At 50.2% G+C, this 20,908-nt stretch overlaps 8 protein-coding genes across 8 annotated transcripts; 5 read left to right on the top strand and 3 right to left on the bottom strand.

Annotated features, from left to right (window-relative positions):
- The first annotated feature begins 184 nt into the window (after positions 1-184).
- Positions 185-3,257, top strand: AFUA_2G02100 (dihydrolipoyl dehydrogenase). Its single transcript, XM_744252.2, has 4 exons — positions 185-1,382; positions 1,478-1,554; positions 1,668-2,150; positions 2,222-3,257. The coding sequence occupies exons 1-4, from the start codon at positions 1,241-1,243 to the stop codon at positions 3,059-3,061; spliced, it is 1,542 nt and encodes a 513-aa protein (XP_749345.1). The 5' UTR covers positions 185-1,240; the 3' UTR covers positions 3,062-3,257.
- An 82-nt stretch (positions 3,258-3,339) lies between these two features.
- Positions 3,340-4,780, top strand: agt (MGMT family protein). Its single transcript, XM_077804045.1, has 2 exons — positions 3,340-3,595; positions 3,648-4,780. The coding sequence occupies exon 2, from the start codon at positions 3,759-3,761 to the stop codon at positions 4,221-4,223; it is 465 nt and encodes a 154-aa protein (XP_077660211.1). The 5' UTR covers positions 3,340-3,595; positions 3,648-3,758; the 3' UTR covers positions 4,224-4,780.
- A 2,768-nt stretch (positions 4,781-7,548) lies between these two features.
- AFUA_2G02080 (C2H2-type zinc finger protein) lies at positions 7,549-8,295 on the bottom strand (the record flags this gene model as incomplete). The annotated part of the gene is made up of 3 exons (XM_744250.1): positions 7,549-7,792; positions 7,862-8,193; positions 8,251-8,295. The coding sequence occupies 3 exons, from the start codon at positions 8,293-8,295 to the stop codon at positions 7,549-7,551; spliced, it is 621 nt and encodes a 206-aa protein (XP_749343.1).
- Positions 8,296-10,710: 2,415 nt separating this feature from the next.
- Positions 10,711-12,717, bottom strand: AFUA_2G02070 (CNOT2/3/5 family protein; the record flags this gene model as incomplete). Its single annotated transcript, XM_744249.1, has 3 exons — positions 10,711-10,771; positions 10,845-12,391; positions 12,463-12,717. 3 exons carry the CDS (start codon positions 12,715-12,717, stop codon positions 10,711-10,713), a joined length of 1,863 nt encoding a protein of 620 aa, XP_749342.1.
- A 627-nt stretch (positions 12,718-13,344) lies between these two features.
- Positions 13,345-14,258, top strand: AFUA_2G02060 (D-aminoacyl-tRNA deacylase; the record flags this gene model as incomplete). The annotated part of the gene is made up of 5 exons (XM_077804044.1): positions 13,345-13,351; positions 13,401-13,579; positions 13,642-13,684; positions 13,739-13,932; positions 14,043-14,258. 5 exons carry the CDS (start codon positions 13,345-13,347, stop codon positions 14,175-14,177), a joined length of 558 nt encoding a protein of 185 aa, XP_077660210.1. The 3' UTR covers positions 14,178-14,258.
- Positions 14,259-14,387: 129 nt separating this feature from the next.
- cyp7 (CYP40/PPID family peptidylprolyl isomerase) lies at positions 14,388-16,223 on the top strand. Its single transcript, XM_077804043.1, has 5 exons — positions 14,388-14,586; positions 14,659-14,726; positions 14,793-14,802; positions 14,854-14,940; positions 14,999-16,223. The coding sequence occupies exons 1-5, from the start codon at positions 14,571-14,573 to the stop codon at positions 15,937-15,939; spliced, it is 1,122 nt and encodes a 373-aa protein (XP_077660209.1). The 5' UTR covers positions 14,388-14,570; the 3' UTR covers positions 15,940-16,223.
- A 214-nt stretch (positions 16,224-16,437) lies between these two features.
- Positions 16,438-18,523, bottom strand: AFUA_2G02040 (putative MFS transporter; the record flags this gene model as incomplete). The annotated part of the gene is made up of 8 exons (XM_744246.1): positions 16,438-16,683; positions 16,759-17,017; positions 17,084-17,550; positions 17,606-17,761; positions 17,821-18,183; positions 18,236-18,262; positions 18,328-18,396; positions 18,512-18,523. 8 exons carry the CDS (start codon positions 18,521-18,523, stop codon positions 16,438-16,440), a joined length of 1,599 nt encoding a protein of 532 aa, XP_749339.1.
- A 570-nt stretch (positions 18,524-19,093) lies between these two features.
- On the top strand, positions 19,094-20,746 carry AFUA_2G02030 (NAD(P)/FAD-dependent oxidoreductase; the record flags this gene model as incomplete). Its single annotated transcript, XM_744245.2, has 2 exons — positions 19,094-19,542; positions 19,602-20,746. Exons 1-2 carry the CDS (start codon positions 19,350-19,352, stop codon positions 20,744-20,746), a joined length of 1,338 nt encoding a protein of 445 aa, XP_749338.1. The 5' UTR covers positions 19,094-19,349.
- Positions 20,747-20,908: the final 162 nt, after the last annotated feature.

The following is a 20,908-nucleotide window of genomic DNA, read 5'->3' as shown; positions in this document are numbered from 1 at the left end:
ATAAAAAACATAATGGAGATAGTGGACTTGGAGGTCATGGGCCAGATGCAGATAGCATTGGAGCCTGAGGAACAATGCATCTCCAAATACTACCAGACTCCTCCAACACTAAGTCTAGAACAAGACTTATACGAGGATCCATTCGGCTCCGGACTACAGATCTCCATGCCACAGTTATGGATCGATCCTACAACACCTGGAGCAGTTAAATATGGCCGTTGCCCAGTCGTCACTGATGTCTTGATTGTCTTCAGGACGCTAGCCACATTCTTCGGGCAGTAAGCCCGAGCGATTCATCCACCTGAGGTTCAAAATGTTCTGATTGTCCTGTTTCATCCCTACAGGTGAGGACATCTGACGACTAACTCTCGATGGATAGTGATACGCTCCATCTACGATAGCTGGCGCTTAGAAACTGGTCATGCTTCTCGAGAGGACCGAAATAACGGCAGCCAGATATTGAACTTTGCATAACTCTATACTTCCACAAACTCTCTCAAGCAGGGTTTCCTCTGAACGCCGACGGTAGCCATTACTTTACGTTACCCGCGGAGACCAACGTAATATCGAGAGTGACACGCTACTTCTGAGGATCTGATGGCAGACAACCATTTGCAAGCATGATATTGAGCCAGTTCCTCTGAAAGTAGATCATCTTCGGCGACGGCCGATGCTTTCGAACCACCTGGGTCCGGGGATCATGGTGGTGATGTTTTTCCGCAGGCTTAAAGAGACCTTATCCACCTTTAAAACCGACGAGTGTGGAATTAGTCCGTTCCGGTATACTGGTATACTGCATTACCGATCTGATGTCAACCTCAACACCTTCATAGTTTCCCCATCTACGCTACAGTTGCGATCATTAAGCAGATCTCGTAGCTCGTAGACGTCTGCGCTCTTATACAGCATAATATATGGCTTGCCCACCGATGTCCGTGAAGTCTTATTATCAAGCATCACTTGCCGGCAATATGGAATTAGATAGCCGATTTGACCCGATGCTCACTGGTCCGGATGATTACATACGCGACCAATACCGTATTGATACCGGCCCGCCAGCTTTTGCTGCCAGAACCTCAATGAAGCTTTCGTCGTCCCAACATCCTTTTCCCTATACAATTAGCCTGCCATCTCCAATTGTTGCCCTCCCATTCCTCCCCAGTTTCTTGATCTGGAGGATTGGTATTTCTTTTAATCTCCCTTATACCTGGTATTTTTTCTTCTCTATAATCAGCACACAATGTTCCGGAGTATGATGCCGCGGGCGACACCGCGGGCTGCCCTCCGCACCTCTGGCCCTCAGACTATCCCTTCCAGCTTTGTTGCTGCTCCTTCCTTGTCCGTATATGGACGCTTCAGACGCGGCTATGCTTCTGAGACTGGTGAGAGATTGATTGTTCCCGAGGGCATCCATTTGACGGTGCCTGCGCTTCCGAAGGAAAGGCAGTGGCTGATTGACGGAACTCAAATGTTACAGAGCACGATGTGGTTATCATTGGTGGTGGTGTCGCTGGTTACGTCGCTGCTATCAAGGCCGGCCAAGAAGGTCTGAAGGTGGGTTTTGACACTTTCTGAATGTGATTTCGCTTTGCGCGATTTTTTATTTTATTTTATTTTATTTTATTTTTTTTTTGACTCCTTTGCTAACATTCATCGATCTTGCGTAGACCGCTTGTATTGAAAAGCGTGGACGTCTCGGTGGTACTTGCCTGAATGTCGGCTGCATTCCCTCGAAATCCCTGCTTAACAACTCCCACCTCTACCACCAGATCCTCCACGACACAAAAAAGCGCGGTATTGAGGTCGGTGATGTCAAGTTGAACCTCGAGCAGATGATGAAGGCCAAGGACACCTCCGTGGAAGGTCTCACAAAAGGTATTGAGTTTCTGTTCAAGAAGAACGGCGTCGACTACATCAAGGGTACCGGTGCTTTTGTCGACGAGCACACCGTCAAGGTGAACCTGCTGGATGGTGGTGAACAGACTCTGCGCGGAAAGAACATTGTCATTGCCACCGGAAGTGAGGCCACTCCTTTCCCTGGCCTCAACATTGATGAGAAGAGAATCATCACCAGTACCGGCGCTCTTTCCCTGAAGGAGGTCCCCAAGAAGATGGTTGTCATTGGCGGTGGTATCATCGGTTTGGAGATGGTATGTGAACTTGATGACGAAAATTCGGACGACTTTGAATTTTCCTTGTACTGATTGTGTCTGAAACACAGGCTTCCGTTTGGTCCCGTCTCGGCGCCGACGTTACCGTTGTTGAATTCCTTGGCCAGATTGGTGGACCTGGTATGGACGCCGACATCGCCAAGCAGGCCCAGAAGATTCTGCAGAAGCAGGGTATCAAGTTCAAGACCAACACCAAGGTCACCAAGGGTGATGACAGCGGCGCGACTGTCAAGCTGAGCATTGAGGCCGCCAAGGGTGGAAAGGAGGAGACCCTGGATGCTGACGTTGTTTTGGTTGCCATCGGCCGCAGACCCTACACCGAAGGACTGGGTCTGGAGAACATTGGAATTGACAAGGATGAGAGAGGCCGCCTTGTGATCGACCAGGAGTACCGCACCAAGATCCCCCACATCCGTGTCATCGGTGACTGCACCTTCGGTCCCATGCTTGCCCATAAGGCCGAGGAAGAGGCTGTTGCTGCTGTCGAGTACATTAAGAAGGGTCACGGCCACGTCAACTATGCTGCTATCCCTAGCGTCATGTACACCCACCCCGAAGTCGCCTGGGTTGGCCAGAACGAGGCCGAGGTCAAGGCCGCTGGCATAAAGTACCGCGTCGGTACCTTCCCCTTCAGCGCCAACTCTCGTGCCAAGACCAACCTCGACACTGAGGGCCAGGTGAAGTTCATCGCCGATGCTGAGACCGACCGCATTCTCGGTGTCCACATCATCGGTCCCAACGCTGGTGAGATGATTGCTGAGGCCACTCTGGCCGTCGAATACGGTGCTTCTTGCGAGGATATTGCCCGCACATGCCACGCTCACCCTACCTTGGCCGAGGCCTTCAAGGAGGCTGCCATGGCCACCTACTCCAAGGCCATCCACTTCTAAACTCCCTGAAAATCCTCTTGCTCCGCCGCCCTGTATTTTCTCCTCTAGCCTAGCCACGCTAGCGAACCACATGTAGCATTTCGCCTTATTATTTTTCCTATGTTGGTTATTTTGTCTACTAGAGAATCTATGACGAAAAGGTATATCATTATAACTCCCAACTGGTCATTGAGAATAAACTCCCAGTTCCGTAAAATGTCCAGAAGGTCACGTGACAGTCTGTCTCCCTTGTCAGGACAGCACTTTTGATGCCGGAGATACCATTCAAGCTTAAGCTTCAAAAACGGTGTAAATGTAAATTCAGGCTCGACAGCAGTTTGTGTTACTATGTGAGGAGCTCATTGATTTTATTGCAGTGAGTGCTACCTCGGCGCTCTACAGTGGTTCGTATCGTGGCCTGACCAGAGGACTCTGATTTGCTACATTGAGAGCAGCGGCTTGAGCCACCCAAACAACAGTCTCTCATATAAAACAAGTCGCGTAGCCATTTGCACTCTTCTTAGACTACATAACTACCCAGAACAACTAGACTAGGTGAGTCTCATCATTCCACTGATAAAGTTCATATTATTGATGAAAGATATAGGTCCCTGTATGATCACATGCGATCCACCTCTGCAAAGGTCACATCACCGTTATCCAATACTTGCAGAAGAGAGCTTGGTGGTTCATATTGGATAACCACCCGAGAATAACTATGGCATCTCTTATGAGAACCAAGCAGTCCCCATCCAAACCCACACCAACACCCCCGTCGTCACAAGAATGCATATCCCTCAGCCCCCAAACCAAGAAATTCCTCCACCGCATCTCCCTCCATCCCACCCTAACCCCTTACCGCCGCCGCGTCTACCGCACCCTCCTCTCCGTGCCGAAAGGGCGCTGGACCACGTACTCGGCGCTCGCGACACACCTAGGCTCCAGCGCACGGGCCGTGGGGAATGCAATGCGCACGAACCCGTTTGCGCCAGAGGTGCCCTGCCATCGGGTGCTGGCGACGAATGGGACGTTGGGGGGATATAAGGGAGAGTGGATCTTGGGTGGGAAGTATCAGGTTGAGAAGCGGCTGTTGTTGGAGGCGGAAGGAGTGGTGTTTGATGAGCGTGGGAGGGCGCAAGGGGAGTGCTTTCGAGGGTTTGTGGATTTGGGGAGTGGAAAGTAGGTGTAGGTAGTGAATGCTGTTTGGGGTTTGATGCTAATAGTGAAGATAATTGAGTCTATTGAATGATCTGGACGGGTATTATGAATGCTATGCCATTGCGGAGTGAATGGATTTTATTTAACCCCCTGCTCTTGATCGGTTGTCCGGTTAGCGTAGTTCCATTAACTCCTTCTCCATATCAACCTTCCGGATATAGGTCTCGGCGTCAGTATTTATGTATGGCTCCTATCCTTTGATAAGATGGGTATGACTGAGCTTCCGTGGATTGATAGCAGTCGAGTATCGCCGGGGAGCAACATAATGACAACTTCGAAGGAGACAAACGAAGATGAGCGATGGGCATGCTGAATAGAGTACAAGAAGTCTGTTGCTCCTTTCCCAATAGTCAGCTTGACTAGGTTCTAACCGATGAAGAACGACAGGCAGGAGTCCCAGCTGCTCACTCAAAAAAAGTGGTGGAGATCGCCCCTCGAGGCCCCAAAAAAGAATAACAGAGAGGATGACAGAGAGTACCTACGAGGTGTTCTACTTGCAGAATACAGAACCAGAAGACAAACTGGTATACCCACCCTAATGGAACAAGCAAAAGGAATTTCCTTTTGCTCCCAGAATGAGCTGGAAAACCAGTCCTAGCATCGAACACTGTGATTGGGAGAGCCACTAGAGACTGCTAGAGCTGATCCTTCGAGCAATACTGCGGCTTTCACGGGAATCATCTCTCATGCATGAACTGAAGGCAATTATCTAGACGATGTTTCCTGCCGAGTGTGTGTGTATGCTGCGGCTCACTTTCACAGAGCGCGCGACGCTCATCGAGGACTATGCTACTTGTCGTGCTATCATGGTCCTAGTATGCTCATACTTGGTATATGCAGCAGCAATTGTGCAGAAGCGTGTACATATCTGCTATACAGTCCAACCAGTGGAGAGGTATATTCGTCTCTCCTCGGCACCAGGCTATGGACGGTACTAGCCGAGTCGATGGTCTGTCGCACGTTGCTTTCCCGAATCCCATTCGACTCAACAGTTATAATCGGCATGGTATCACCACCTTGAAAGAACGTTGAAGAGTGCTGTTGACCAAGCTGTTTTGTCACATTGATAGACAATGCGTGGGCCGTCCTTACCGTACAAGAGCGAAGCTCCATCTCGACGAAGACGGAATTGTAGGTAAGCATTTCAGCTGTCAGGTAATAATAGTACTTAGAACTAACTATTATTCAAGCCTTTTGAGAGGTAATAGGCCCCAAAGTCTATTCTAGGTTGGCCAGTCCTGACACACTATGCATGACCCTGTATATCCTATCCAGACGAGATGATCTCATTCCCAGAGGGGCAAATACCACCTGTGACATTAAGACCTAAGACCTCGCAGCTCCATACTTGGAGTCAGATATTGTTGTTTCTTTGTTTGGCTGGAGCATGCTCCACACTTTCTCTATGGGAGAAAGTTCATAATCACTCATGATTAAGAACAGACATCAAGAGCAGTCCGCAATAAGACCATAAAGGCCCTTCACCTGGCCTGACGGTATCGCGACACCTTAAGCAAAGCGAACCGGGACAACCTAAGCAGCAAGAGGAGCCCGCATGACAGCGTCCAAGTTGAGGCAACAAGACGCTTTATTGCCGAAGGCGAACCTGCTGCGAAAGACGAACAAATTATCGTTACAACTCTTGCTTGTAAGACACGGCGCGGGAAGAGAGGATGGATGCCGGTCCAAGTAGCCAGGTTCAAGGTGGAGAAAATATGGCATAATGGGCTACCATTCTGGAGCTCGACTGACATTGGTTCCACTAGGGTTTGTCGAGGATTGCTGCTTGAAGTGGGTTCGTCTTGGTCCTTCCGGGAGGCCTCAAAGTGTGTCGCCAGGTCAGGACTTTGGGCTGCTATATGGCTGCCGGTTGCCAGCTGGGCTTCGTTCACGGTCTTCTATTTTGCCAGATAAAATCAAATCTTTCGTTTTGAATCTCGCCGGATCGGTAACATTTTCTTGTCGAGGACCTGGCGTACCTCGGACGGCAAGGTCAGTTGGTATACTTCCTCTGAAGGTATACTTCGTGAGAACCATATCCGACGCAGGGGTTGCTCGCGGACTCTTGGAAAGAATTGCACTATACATTGGCTGCTTACAGTGGCTTGGTGAAGATGACCTCACCAGCTCGAAATAAACGTCACTAAAGCAACATGAGGCTGTGGCTGAACTACATGTGATCTTAACCAGGTGCATCCAAACACCTAAGCACCATGGCTTCTCACAACTGGGTCTCATCTTCGGCGCTCTCATTCATGCACGTTAATAGGGTGTGAACATGTCGTGCAGCTCAGACTAGGTGACATCCTTGATTAGACTCGTCAACCCACTGGATAACTGTGTCCAGGACCTGGAGATACCCAAATAATCAAGGCCTTGCAGGACTTCGACAAGAGCGGAACCAGGTATACAGGGGTTGACCCAGGGGCTAAACAAATGCCAGCTATTCTGACTTTGATGGCGCCATTCTTGCCTTTGAGAAGCTTGAAAGACTTGATTTTCTTCATGAAAACCCGAAGAAGTGGCTTATTCCATCCATGGCGAGAGATCCAAGAATGGAATATGATCCAAATGGAAACCTCAAATCCCTTCCTCACAAAGAAGTCTGCGCCGGACTCTGAGCAAGCAGCCGGACACGAGACACCGCAGCTCAATCCCAGTCGATATGTTGCACACAGAAAGGCACGGCTGATGAACCGTGTTTCAACATGAGCATGACATGGCCCCCTTTTTCGCTGGTTCTCAATTGACTAAACATTTCGAGTCTATACTTGCAGTGTCAATCAACGAACAATATACCTGTTATTGTGTTTCAGAAATATGATCAAGTGCATCGATCTATAAAGCCAGATATGAACACCAGAAGAAATATGTATAAGTGAAACATAGGAACAATTTCAAAGTCAATGAAAGCAGCCATTCGCCGTCCAGTCTACCATGAATCACAGGGACAAGAAAAGAAATCATCACACATGGTGGCCTTGACACATCCGTCCGACCTGTACTGTCGTCCAGGGCAGGAAACAAACACAGAGTAGCTATAACAAAACGACGCATGCCTTTACCTGTCTCCAAAACGCCTCTATACCTCATGTTCGTTGCATCGTCAAACCAACAAATGTAAAAATATAAAATATAAAAAGAACATCGAAAGGAAAACAAAGTGGCAATCCCCAAAGAAAGGATGCTAGGAGCGAGAAACGGGGATGGAGAATCAATAGAATCGTACATGTCTAGAACCGGCAAATCAATCATAGAGACGGGCATGAACAAAGGGAGACATGGAAAGATCAGGCAGACGCCTTCGAGACTCGCTTCGTCATCCGGCGCTTTGGCAGATCCATGTGATGGGATGAGCGAAGATGCTCAATGAGATGGTCTCGGCGCGGGAAGCCATTGCGATCCTTCCGCGGGCAGTCCTCCACGGGACAATCTTGGTAGACCGGATAATGGACGCTGCTCTGGTGCCGTTTGAGGTCAGCGGATCGGGTGAAGGCCTTTCCACAGTCTTCGCACGCATAGGGTTTGGATAATCTGGAGGTCCAGAGTTAGTTTACTGCTGGATCCAGTCAAGAGAGCGCATTACAAGAACTGGGTGCTTACTTGGGAGAGTCGGATGAGGACGCGCTGGTGCTGAGCGAGTATTGAGCGAGCAACGAATCTTCGAAGCTCGGAGTGAATGCAAACTGGGTCTCGTAGGATGAGGAGTAGGACGGGATGGGGACGCTGTAGGAGGTGTTCAAAGCGTAGAGGTCTGGGATGGTGGTAGCGTTATAGGGACTTGGCGGCGAGAACTCGTAGACCGAGTCGAAAGGATGACCGAGAGGGATTTCGAGCTCGTTTCCGCCAGGGAAGACGTCTGCAAAGCTGAAGGACTGAGCCGAGTGTGGGCTTGAGGACGGCTCCATGGGGGTGGATGAAGGACGAGACGAGTTCTGGGAGTCCCGAGTCAGTTCAAATTGTTGTAGTAAAAGAGTTCAGTCGGTAGTTACCACTGTGAACCGAGGGTAGAGTCTGTCATTCATCTGAGAGTACATGATGATCGAAGAGCGTAGGTGTAGACGAAGAAGAAACAAAAGAAAAGGATCTGGGAGTTCTTATAATGATAACTAAGGCAGTAAGAAGAAACCGAACGCGACAGCCATGAAATCAAATGGTCGCACGTGCATCGAGAACTGGATTTCTCCTAATCGGTGGCCTAGCCGGCATCGCGGCGGGCTATACATCAAGTATTTAAGAAGAGACTCTTGAACTCAGGCGACGTCACCTGAACGGGGGATCAAGGTACCTGATTTGACCGACCCAACGATGGCTGGGGTAAGCGAAGACGAGAGGAGAGACGGCCTGAGAGTCGATTTCCAATGATCCAACTTGACCGAATTATTTGGCTAATCTGCTAGCTTTATCATGGTAACACTCAGCCACTATCCAGCGGGACGGTGATTGGAGGGGGTGCTGTGGGAGAGTGAAGCGGTCGATCATCACCAGGCAAGAACCCTGCTTAGTGTCTGCGCCAGAAGACTCGGGGAACAATGTAAACTTCTTTGGCCCTTCTAGCGTCAAACGCGAGGGCTTCTTGGGATTTCCCCTGCGGTGGGATTGACTGTTGTGATTGGAGGCAGTAGACGGGGATGAATAGCCCACACCAACCGACTGCAGTGGAAAACCACGATAAGGATGATGAGAGGAGTAATCATCCAATGCCAACATCATCATTCTACTGACCAGATAATCGAAATGCGTTCATTCATTCCCGCTCCTCCACTTGAATGTGCCGCGGAGCCGCTGCTGATTTTCCTTTTGGCCGTGAGGCTTTCGAGATACCTAGACCCGTACTCTGTCGTTCGTAGAAATCTGCCCATTTTCGTAAGACGATTGTTTTGGTTACTGGGTAAGGATTGGCTTGAGGATCATCTGCGATGAAGCACATCGACAATGGGTGATCTTGATTCGCTGAGAGGTTCACCGGGAAAGGCACTGGTACTAGTCAGTACCACTTGGACGAAAAGTATCTAGAAAACGGGTGCCAAAGGGTGAAATCCCCGCAAAGAACGACAGCCCAAGAGGAAGTACCTGGAAGGGCGAGGGGGACAGAGAGAGAGAGAGCGCTAGCAAAAGTACGGATTGTCGAGTCATGTGTCCCTCTGCTGACCCTCAGGCAACGATCTTGTCATCAAGTCTGTTATTCTCTGCTTCGATGAGATCACAATCACTGAACCAAATTCAATTAACTCGGCAGTCGGCACATTTTCCGGGGAGAAACAATCTCAATCATCACTCTGTTCTCCCTTCTACTCCGGAGTAGACTACGGAGTACAGTCCATCTAGTCGACCAAGTGGCCCAAGAACAACTGTTTCCTACTCCACAGTCCACTCACAGTAAATCTGCGATTCGACAGCCTTGTGGGCTTGTTCCCGTCCAAGTCCACTGTGCAAGGAATCATCCCCTATTCTATCCAATGACAACTGTTACAGCTGTGCCAAGAAAGCCGGTTACAATTGATCGCTTGGCCTCGGATTCGGGGGCTTGGACTTTGAGACTGAACTTTGACGAAGCCAAAAGGGAGATCACAACACAATCGCACAGCCCCCCGGTTACTTTAGCGTCTTGACTTAGCCTGTTGAGGACTAGGCGATTTGCAAGGCTCCCAGGCGTACACGGTACATCGGGTGCATCGAGCTGCTCCTCAAGGATGGTGAAGATGCAGGTTCAAAAATCCCGCACCTCCTGGTTGCTGTGAGAGTAGGATGCAAACTATAGCAGTTCTGCATGGGAGAATACGAGAAGTGGGCAAGTGAGGCGGATAGAGATCTGTGTCAGCTAGTTGTCTTTTTCCGACGACCGGGGCAAAGAGGTACTTTACTCCTGTCTACTTACTACCTCTAGTCAGCCCCCGCTCCTGTGATGCAGGGAAACGTTTATCTTGGTTAGAGGAGCTATGATAGACGACAGCGAGTAAGCTTCAGCCAGGTCCTACCAAGGTGTCATCTGCTTGCTTCACAGCCCAGAGGAGCTATTGATTCATCTTAAGCTTTGACACAGGCCGAAAACCTTCGGTGAGTCTATCTCCTCGGCACCTCGAATTGCGCTGTCTTGTACTTTGCTGGGTCAGCCAACCAAGGAATAGCAGTAGCATAAGCAGAACTCCCATGTTTCTGCTGTCCCATTCATTTACTCGTTCACAGATGTCACCATAGAAGAACTATGAGTGAGAACGGAAATAGACAAGGAGGGGAAAAACAGGGGCAGGAAATAGATGAAGTAAATATCACATATTCCCGCCATCACCAGTCAAAACCCAACCAGCCTAATGCGGATATTCAAGACTACCACAAGTATCAAAGATGATGGTGAAGATGAAGATGAACCTGTCAAAAAATCCATATTCGCCACCTGTCCAGTAGAAAAAAAAAAGAAAAGCCCGTCCCATATGCACCCAAGATACACTTCCCTATAATTCATCCTCCAGATACTTGTAGATAAATTTGAAATCCGCCTTGCGCCGGTTCATCCTGAGTCTCCATTAGCTTGTTGCATGGAAAAAATCAAAGAAAACAGAGAATCGACGAATGGAATGAGACGTACCAGGTACTCTCGTAATCAAAGAATCGATATGTACCCTGTTCATAGTCCTCGGTGATGTTCTTCGGCTCCTCATGGCGTTGGAACCAGGTCTGGTACTGTTTATGGAAGCGCCAGCTCTGGTTCTTGAGCGCCTTTGCCGCCAGGTACTGCTGGTAGCTTCCCTGACGGTAGTAAAACAAGTAGAAAAGCGTATCGGTATCGATCCGTCCGGTGTCATACAGACGAGGATCATCGAATATGGCGAGTGGTTCTTGCGGGTAGTAGAGAGGGGTGTTGTACGGATTGGAAGGTCGGTAATGACGGGGTTTCTCTGCATCGGCAGGCTCCGGGCAAGTTGCCAGTGATGCTGCGAGCAATCGCTGGACCGACGGTGACGAGCTTGAAGCACTGTTCGTCGCGCGGCTCTTGGTGATTTCAAATGACTGGATCAGGTCCTGCAGCCCGGGAGGCAGATGGTATATCGACTCGTCGCGCTGTTCATCTTCCTTGGCTGTCTCGCCGTTGGCTGTCGCTGACTGTTCCTTGGCAGCCGTGGTGTTCGCCTTGTCCGTCGCTGGAGTGGAAGGCATCGTATTCGAAGCACTGGCGGCTGCAGGAGTCGCCGTCGCGCTGGGGTTGAGAGCTGGAGTCTTGGACCGACCGTGTCCGCCAGGCTCTTCCGTGGCGGTTGCTGCCGCTTTCGACACTGGCTGGACCGAAGACACAACTGGCGATGCTGTGGATGACGCTCTCGAGACTGGGATGGCGGCGGTATAGGCAGGGCTCGTGCCAGGCGGTGGGGGCAGAGGGGCAATACCGACACCGTTTTTGTCGCTCGCCGCTGCGGCAGCCGCTGCTGACGCGTATTTGAGAGTCTCACCGGGGGGGCGAGTTGGAGGAGGGGCGGGTTTCATGCCAGAGGTGGCGTTTGTAGATGTTGGAGGGTGAAGTGTTGCGAGAACTGGCAAAGGTGACTTCATCTGCGCTGATGGCCGGCGGAGCCCACTAGCGTCAGCTTTCGACGATTTCGCCTTCACTTCCGGCTCGTCCTCCTGGATCGATTGTGTGTCCTGCGACGAAACGCGATCGTTGTCCCCAATCATTCCAAATTGCGCTTCGGTATCTTCACCCAGATTGAGATCGTCATAGAGTGTCTCGTCTTCACCGCAATAATCGACATTGTGTCCATCATCCACGTAGTACTTGATACTCTCCTTCAGATCCATCACCTGGCTGGTTTCGACCGCGCCGTTCTGAAGGGCTCGTAGCAGCAACTCGAGTTTGTTGACGTGCCACTTATGCCGCTCCAGTATCCGCGAGAGGTCCGATAAACGATTTGTCTTGGTGATATCCTTCTTGCCCTTCTTCATCTGCACGTGGAGGGTCTCCTCTTCGGCCTCCATCGCCTCGATCTTCAGTTGAAGTTCGTCCACGCAGGTCGATAGGAAGTCGCACGCTTCGAGTTTTTCTTTTTCTTTGGGATCGAGTCGCGACGCAGCCGAAAGGCCTTCCTTGGAGTACGCTTTGGTCTTCATCTCCTTTTCCACGGCTTTGAACTGCTCCATACACTGCAACCTCTGTTAGCTTTCTCCCATGTCCCAGAAAGGCGATGTCAGTCGGTTTGGAATCGTTAGCCCACAGTTTCGATTGCTCTGCGCTGCTCGAGCAGCGGTCCTTTGTCTTTGACCTCATTACCGGAAGCCCATGACTTAATCTGATCACGGAATCGCTGCAACTTCTTGATCTCTCGTTTCAGGTTCTCCTCCAGCTTATCTCGCTGGGTAGGATTCGATGTGGAGCGGATCTTTTCATAGATGCCCTCAAATGTCTGTATGCCTTCCGCGACCTTCTTGAAGGTCTTGTCGATCTCTTGCTGCGTTTTGCGGGACGTCATGGCTGCTGTTCACATGGACAGATCGCCGTGGGAAGAAAGGGAATTCCCGTAGATTTAGGGAAATATGGAAAGGTGTCGGCGAGTTGGAAGCTGCGGTTCCAGTTGGAAAGGAGGAGAAGGATGTTGGGCGACAATGCGAAAGTCGACGCGCTGGGAGATGATGCCAGAAAAGGCCGGGAATGTTAACGAATCTCCTGGTGCTCGTTGGAGTTGTCAAGACCTGGTGAAGGCGGTGAGTTTGGCGGGCAGCAAGCAATGTGCGGGAGGGTTCATCGAAGGCGGAGGAGGCGAAACCACTGTTATCGCCATCTGCTTTACGTGAATGTTCCTTCGTTATTTTTTTATGAGTTGAATACATTCTAGTGCTCTTCATCAAAGGAATCTTGATCAGAGCTTTCTACTGAGAACTGATGATATCTCTATTTTGTTTTTTGAACCAGGTATATTATCTCCGCTCCCGGCTATTACCCGATGCGTCTCTACTATGATGCATAGTTTGCGCAGCCTCATTAAGGCAATATTTTCACCTTGACAATAGAATCTAACAATTGACCAGTCTACTTAGTTTCCGTTGATTATATCTTTTCTCCTCGGATTCTGAGCGAATCCTCCGCGATATACCCCGACATGAAAGGTGCGCCTTGCTCTCTCCACGCAGTCCCTCTCTGCTAATTCATGAGTAGCGGTCATCCAGAGAGTTAAATCTGCGTCAGTCACAGTAGACGAGAAACTCGTGTCGTCAATCGGCCGCGGCTTGCTTGTTCTTGCTGGTGTAGGCAAGGAGGATACCGAAAAGGACGCAGACACTCTCATTCAGCGGGTATTGAAGGCCAAATTATGGCCTGCCGAAGAAGGCGGCCAAGTGAGTAGTCTGTAACGTCGGGGACAGAGCGTACCAGAAGCTAACTATGGCTTTTTATTCAGTGGAAAAGGAACGTGCAGGACATTGAGGGAGAGGTGCTCTGTGGTGGGTTTGGCTGTTCTGAGATCCTCGAATGCGCCCCTTTAACAGTTGACGCAGTATCACAATTTACGCTCTACGGTCAATTGAAGAAAGGCAGCAAACCAGATTTTCACGATGCAGCCGATGCGGAGACAGCACGGAAACTATACGAATACTTCTTCCGCCGGCTGGGCGAAGCATACAAACCCGACCGGGTCAAGAACGGTGTCTTCCAGGCCATGATGGATGTCGAACTGAAGAATGATGGGCCGGTGGGTGTAGATTACCGCAGTGAGGATGCGGCGGTTAGCTTTTGCTCCTCCTCGTACCTCGTCTCCGACTGAGAATGTCAATCCATGCTGACAACGAGTGTCAACTTTAGGTCACAATCGAGATCAACACCAAACTGGCGAAGGAGAAGAAACCCGCGGAGGGACAGAATAAGCCGCAGGGCGAACGGAAAGATGGAGAGACGCAGACCATTGAGTTTGAACTACCAGCATCACTGCTGGAATAAGGAGCTAACATACTGTATGCTGCAAAGGTGGTTAGTTGCTTGGCTTCAATGTAAATATTAGATAGGTTCACAAAATGCACATAATATAATGATTTCAGCTAGTTCCGTTCCTAAATCAACCTGAACGGACCCTCACTGCATCTAAAATTGGAAGAAGTGGTCTTATATTGTTCAGTTCCTGCCCGTAGACTGAGTGAGTGCGGAGTCGATGGAAGCTTCTTGAAGCATCGCAAAAAAGGGCTGGTCCAGCCCACTTCGTCCGTCAATTCCTCAGCTTTTCCTCACTAACTTCTCTCACTTTCTGACACAGCACTTTCACTCTGCTACTGTTTGTCTTTACTACTCACTTCTTAGCACGTTCATTCATTATTGCACTACTTCCAGCGCGCAATCATGGCTGAGACTCAACGTACGTACTGCCCCGTCCAGTGTGGGGTTCTGGGCCTCAGGATGAGGGGTCACTGACTTGGTGAGATTACAGGTCGTCCTCGCGTCTACTTCGACATTCAGATTGGCAGCCAGAAGGCTGGTCGTATTGCGCTTGAATTGGTGAGATTACCGGTCTTTTTTGGGTCAATTGGGCCGCTCAGCTAATGTTTGTCTGTGTAATCGCAGTTCAACGATGGTACGAAAGATGATTCCAATTTTCGTCACTGAGGTACTAACGGTCTCCCAGTTGTTCCCAAGACCGCAGAGAACTTTCGCGCTCTCTGTACAGGCGAGAAGGGTGTGGGAAAACAAAGGAAACCATTGAGCTACAAGGGTACGACCTCCGTCCTGTCTCTTCAGGTGCGATTCAGAGTCTTACGGTTCGAGCTTAGGATCCATTTTCCACCGTGTGATCAAGCAGTTTATGATCCAGGGTGGTGACTTTACCAATTTCAATGGAACCGGTGGTGAATCCATTTACGGCGAGAAATTCCCCGATGAGAACTTCGAGCTCAAGCACGACAGACCTTTCCTCCTCTCAATGGCCAACTCCGGTCCAGGCACCAATGGCAGCCAGTTTTTCATCACCACTGTCCCAACCCCTCACCTCGATGGCAAGCACGTGGTCTTCGGTGAGGTGATCAACGGAAAGAGTATTGTTCGCAAGATCGAGAACATGCCTACCCAAGCCGACAAGCCTACCACCGACGTGACCATTGTTGACTGCGGTGAGCTGTCTGGCGAGGATTACGAGAACGCCACTAAGCAGGTTGCCGATGCCACTGGAGACCCCTACGAGGATTACCCCGATGATCACCAGGGCGAGGAGCTCAACGCTCAGGTCTGCTTCAAGATCGCTTCCGAGCTGAAGAACTTTGGCAACACTGCATTCAAGAGCGGCGACGTTGCCCTTGGTCTTGACAAGTACCAGAAGGGCCTGCGCTACCTGAACGAATTTCCTGATCCCGATGAGAACGATCCCAAGGACCTCGAGCCTCAGATGAAATCTCTTCGCTTCACTCTTCACTCCAACTCGTCTCTACTCGCGAACAAGCTTGGTCAATACAAGAATGCCCAGAACTGGGCTACCTACGCCCTTGAAGTCGCCGACGCCGCCAACGCCAAGGAAGCAGATAGAGCCAAGGCCTACTATCGCCGCGCTGTTGCATACAGTGGCCAGAAGGAGGAAGATGAGGCTCTGAAGGATCTCCAGGAGGCATTGAAGCTGGCCCCCGGTGACGCTGGCATTCTCAACGAGATCGCCAAGGTCAAGAAGGCGATCAAGGACAGTGAAGCCAAGGAGAAGGCCGCCGCTCGGAAGTTTTTCTCGTAACCATCGGCGTCATGGTTCATCGGTCAATGACTCATGATTTTGTGTATTCTCTTTTCCTTTCAGTTGCGCACAAAAGCGGCGATGCTCATTGCATTTCCCTTGCGGTTCCTCAGGAGCTGATGGGGGTTTCTCGGCCAATGTTTTTACCAGCTCTGAAGTATGGTGATTGGCGCACTGTGTTCGTTCTCGCGTGATTACGTCCAGCACTTGTTCAACTAGCGTTTGAATAAAATATTTCCAACAAGAGGTCGAGTATATGAATCTCTGAGCGAACCGCAAATTGAAACTTTGTAGATGTAGATCACCATCGATTATCCGCCCTGCAAGGCGATGGATATGCGTCTTGCGGCCGGAGTCTGATATTCTAATAATCGTATACAGATTCCCTGTGGTTCAATAGAGACATTCAACAAGTGAGGAATGCGACTACACATTCTCTCGATACCGAACTGATATCTCATGCCTGATCCGCAAAGCACAGACAACCCGAGAGAATATCTACAAAACCGAGCGTCCAGTCTCAGCAAGGAATTTCTCATACCGGCCCTTACACCTCCGTCTCCAGCTCTTGCCCCAGATCAACATCGGCCCGGCCATAAGCATGGACAAAAGCACCCAGATACCAAAGAATGTAAGCGTCCAGCCGTAATTCGTTGCGTCAATGAAATGCTGCACTGAGAAGGAAATGGCGAAGTTGATGCAAGAGGAACAAATGGCCAGAACGATGACGAGTTCTCCGGATATCTAACCTTGTCAGACGATGCGTGCCTCACTTAGGGGGATAATGGGGGTCTGGGAAGTTTTTGAGGGAATACCCACCCGGTCGAAGCACTCCATTGCATATGCGGTTGCGATACTCGTCGCCGAGACTTGCTGTGCGATCATGCAGCAGAGCCCGACGGCGATCGAGATCCAATGGTCACCGGCTGTGGCGCCCCAGCCGTAGGTGAAGTAGCCGATAGCAGCGAGAATAATCGGAAGGATGTATGCCCAAAGACGCATCTCGGGCTCTTTGTAGCCTTTGTTCCGACGGGCTAGGAAGAGCACGATCCAGTCTGAGAAGGATCCGATGCCCATGCTGGTCCACTGTTAGATTGGGACAGTCAACACTCCCTTGTTTGGGGGAGGCTCTTAGCATGCTTACCCGATGAAGTTACCAACGAGCGCTGCTAGGAATAGTAGGCCTACTGAGCCTGCACTCCAGTTGTATGGTGGCTCCGTCATAATCTCCGAGATGGTGTTAAAAGAGATGATGCCGGCTGTACAGCCAAATGCGAATTGAATGCCGGCCAGCACGATGTTTGGAAAGGCAAAGAGGAAAAATGGGCGACGGAAGTACTGATACCAAGTCGTCTGGTCATCCTCGAGGTAGTGGATCAGGGCGATTTTCTGGCGATAGGTCCGAGGGGGAATGTCGACTTCACCAGCGCCCTGGCTTACGGCGACAGATGTCGACGGCTCCAGCTTCTGGTCCTTCTCAGAGGTGACTTGTGCGTCTTCCTGTGTGGTGCAAGTCTCAATCTTTGCAGCTGAAAAGCCGCTGTTCCTGAATCGGTATCTCGGGAACATTGTATCATCGAAAGTGAAGATAAACAGTAAGATCAAGATACCCTGATGGGAGTCAGCTCCTATATCTTGGGTCAAGGTCAGGACAGTCGAAACTCACGCAGGCAATCGCAACGATAGGCTGACTCCATCTCCAGCCGATACCATCGGTGATGTACCCTCCCAGAATCAGGCCCAAAATAGAGCCCAGTTGCTGGAAGAATATATAGATGGCCACCATGCTACCGCGCTCGTGTGAAAAGAAGAGATCAAAGATCTGGGGTAGATCGTCAGCAAAAGGAAAGGACCCCAATCAAGAAGGGACTCAATGCAGACCGTTAATTGAATAAGGGCTTGATATGCGGCTGTTCCGATGCCACCAATGGCAAGCATAACGTAATATTGGGCTGTGCCTTCGAAGAACCGCCCCCAAATACCGCTGCCGAGAACGAAGAGTAAACTCAGAATATAAACAATCTTTCGCCCAAGCTTCATCGCTGTGGGGATCCAGATCACATTGAAGAATCCAAGCAGGAGGTAGTTGAGGGCAGAGCCCCCGTTCATATTCTCCAGCGTAACTCCAGTCTCCTTGGCTATGGTTGTCCATGCTGCACCCCAATTGTTTTCACCAAAGGAGTTAACGCACGCATAGGCAGAGATAAGAAATAGAGACCAGTATTTCTTGCTTCTCGACCAATTCTAGCCAAGCAATCAGTACCAGACCTAGAGACGCCAGACAAACCAAACTCACCAGAGGATCAGCAGGGGACGATGAAGGCTGTGGGATCAGAAGAATATCCTGCCCTGCATGGGCAGCACCCGTTAAAGATGCGGATGCTATACAAAGATTAGTTGATCGCCATGTATTCGTTCAAAGGATGAGATTATCACCATCGACCAGGTATACAGTTCCTGGGACATCAGTGTACACATCATCCGAACGAGCCATCATATGTCAAATTGATATTCACAAGAGAATTGCTGCTTCCACTATCGAGCATCACGGGAAATCGAGCCTCTTAAATACCTTCACAGGCATGATAGACTCGTGATAGAGTTACAATGGCTCTTTTTGGGCCGAGGGGTTCAGCATGTAACTTTCCAATGACAATCTCGTTCTAGTGATGGTGATCCCTAATGCCTTCGATTACTCCTAATACCCCTCACAGTAGCCCTGACAAGGTACGCCATTTGATAGCAGGATACTGCCTCTGAGACAGGACTGATGCAATGAGATACGCTCGCCGTGGGTCATTTTGCGTTCCCCTCATGAGAGGGGAAGATACGATAAGTGGTTGAAACGAGGAAGCTCCAAACGACAATCAGATAGCAAGATCCAATGGAAGACAGCATAGCAGACAGAACGATGAGAAGATTCTCACGGGTTTCATTGTCTTGTCTGTGTACAAGCAACAGGGGGTTATCAATTCGGCGAGCTCGACCAATGCCTTCGTCTCAGGGTTGGTCAGGCGATAAGACAGATCAAGCATATCGACCAAGGCTCTTCTTCCATCCTTATGGGTCTGATTAAAGATGCAGAGATGCGATGATCTTTGATGATTTCCCCAGATTTTCTGGATGTGTCTAAGAGACGAGGAAGGTCCAACCGGTGCAGCTTCAAGAGATCCCGAGGCGGGGCAAAACGAGCCGAACAACAGGACTGTCTCTGTCAGTAGCGTCATTCTTGAGGCAGACAGCTCGGAATGATCCGACTCTCTGATTTGAATAGATATGGCATGATAGTGTGCCCCATTTCTGTCATTGAAATACAGCTTCACTCCCAATCGCAGTCTCGCAGATGAGTATCTGGTTCACATCCGTCCAATCCGCGTTGCCAGCGTAAAACACTGCCTCAAACTGGTTCAATGGCGCCTTCAATTTTGAGCACTGAATCTTCCATTATCGTTATCGGAGCAGGCACATGGGGCTGCTCAACTGCTCTGCATCTCGCTCGTCGAGGCTACAAAGATGTCACTGTTCTCGACCCTCATCCAGTTCCTTCGCCCATTGCAGCAGGCAATGACATCAACAAGATTATGGAGCACAGCGAGCTGAAAGGTACGACTGGAGTTATTTGAGATATGAAAAGGATTTTCCATTTTCTAACAGTTAGACAGATGGCTCATCCGACCCTCGAAGCGCAGCCTTCTCGACATTTACGCGAGCTGCTCTTAAGGCGTGGAAAACTGACCCGGTTTTCCAGCCTTACTTTCACGAAACTGGCTTTATCATATCGGGGCACACACCTGCTCTGATTGACCACATACGAAAAGACGAGGTAGAACCGTCAGAAACAAACTTCGTCAAGCTGGAGACAGCCGAGGACTTCCGCCGGACCATGCCGCCAGGTGTACTGACAGGCGACTTCCCTGGCTGGAAAGGCTGGTTGCACAAGTCTGGTGCTGGGTGGATTCATGCCAAAAAGGCTATGATCTCTGCTTTCAATGAAGCTAAGCGCTTGGGAGTCAGATTTGTCACTGGCTCTCCGGAAGGGAATGTTGTATCGTTGGTATACGAGGACGGAGACGTCGTTGGAGCCAGAACTGCCGATGGTCGCGTGCACAAAGCCCATCGCACTATTCTTTCGGCAGGTGCTGGCAGTGACAGTCTCCTAGACTTCAAGAAGCAGCTTCGGCCTACCGCGTGGACTCTCTGTCATATTCAGATGGGCCCTGAAGAGGTCAAGCAATATCGGAACCTTCCTGTGTTGTTCAACATCGCCAAAGGGTTCTTCATTGAGCCTGATGAGGATAAACTCGAGCTCAAGATTTGTGACGAGCATCCAGGGTACTGCAACTTTCTCCCTGACCCAAACAGACCGGGCCAGGAGAAGAGTGTCCCCTTCGCAAAGCATCAGATCCCGCTCGAGGCCGAAGCCCGCGCACGAGACTTTCTCCATGATACAATGCCGCATCTGGCTGACAGGCCACTGTCTTTCGCGCGTATTTGCTGGGATGCTGATACCCCAGACCGTGCTTTCTTGATCGATAGACATCCTGAACACCCCTCACTGCTAGTCGCTGTTGGAGGTTCCGGCAATGGCGCCATGCAAATGCCTACAATTGGCGGTTTTATCGCAGATGCTCTAGAGAGTAAACTACAGAAGGAGGTGAAGGACATCGTTCGATGGAGGCCAGAGACGGCTGTCGATCGAGATTGGAGAGCGACTCAGAATCGCTTTGGCGGGCCTGACAGGATCATGGATTTTCAGCAGGTCGGAGAGGATCAGTGGACCAAGATTGGAGAGAGCAGAGGTCCGTAATAGACCTTGCGGCGTGTTCGCCACATTGAAGGCTAGCATATCTTGAGGAGAAGTCGTCTAGACAACATGCTTTGGAGCTAGCCACAGTACTTTGAGAGTTATGAAGAGACTCACTGTTCTGCTCAACGCGCTCGACGAGAAAGAAGAAGAGCTCGACGGGAT

The sequence above is a fragment of the Aspergillus fumigatus genome, chromosome 2 (genome assembly GCF_000002655.1).
Source record: "Aspergillus fumigatus Af293 chromosome 2, whole genome shotgun sequence".
Lineage (NCBI taxonomy): Eukaryota > Fungi > Ascomycota > Eurotiomycetes > Eurotiales > Aspergillaceae > Aspergillus > Aspergillus fumigatus.
Note: the sequence above shows the minus strand (reverse complement) of the source record. Positions and strands in the feature narration are given on the sequence as shown.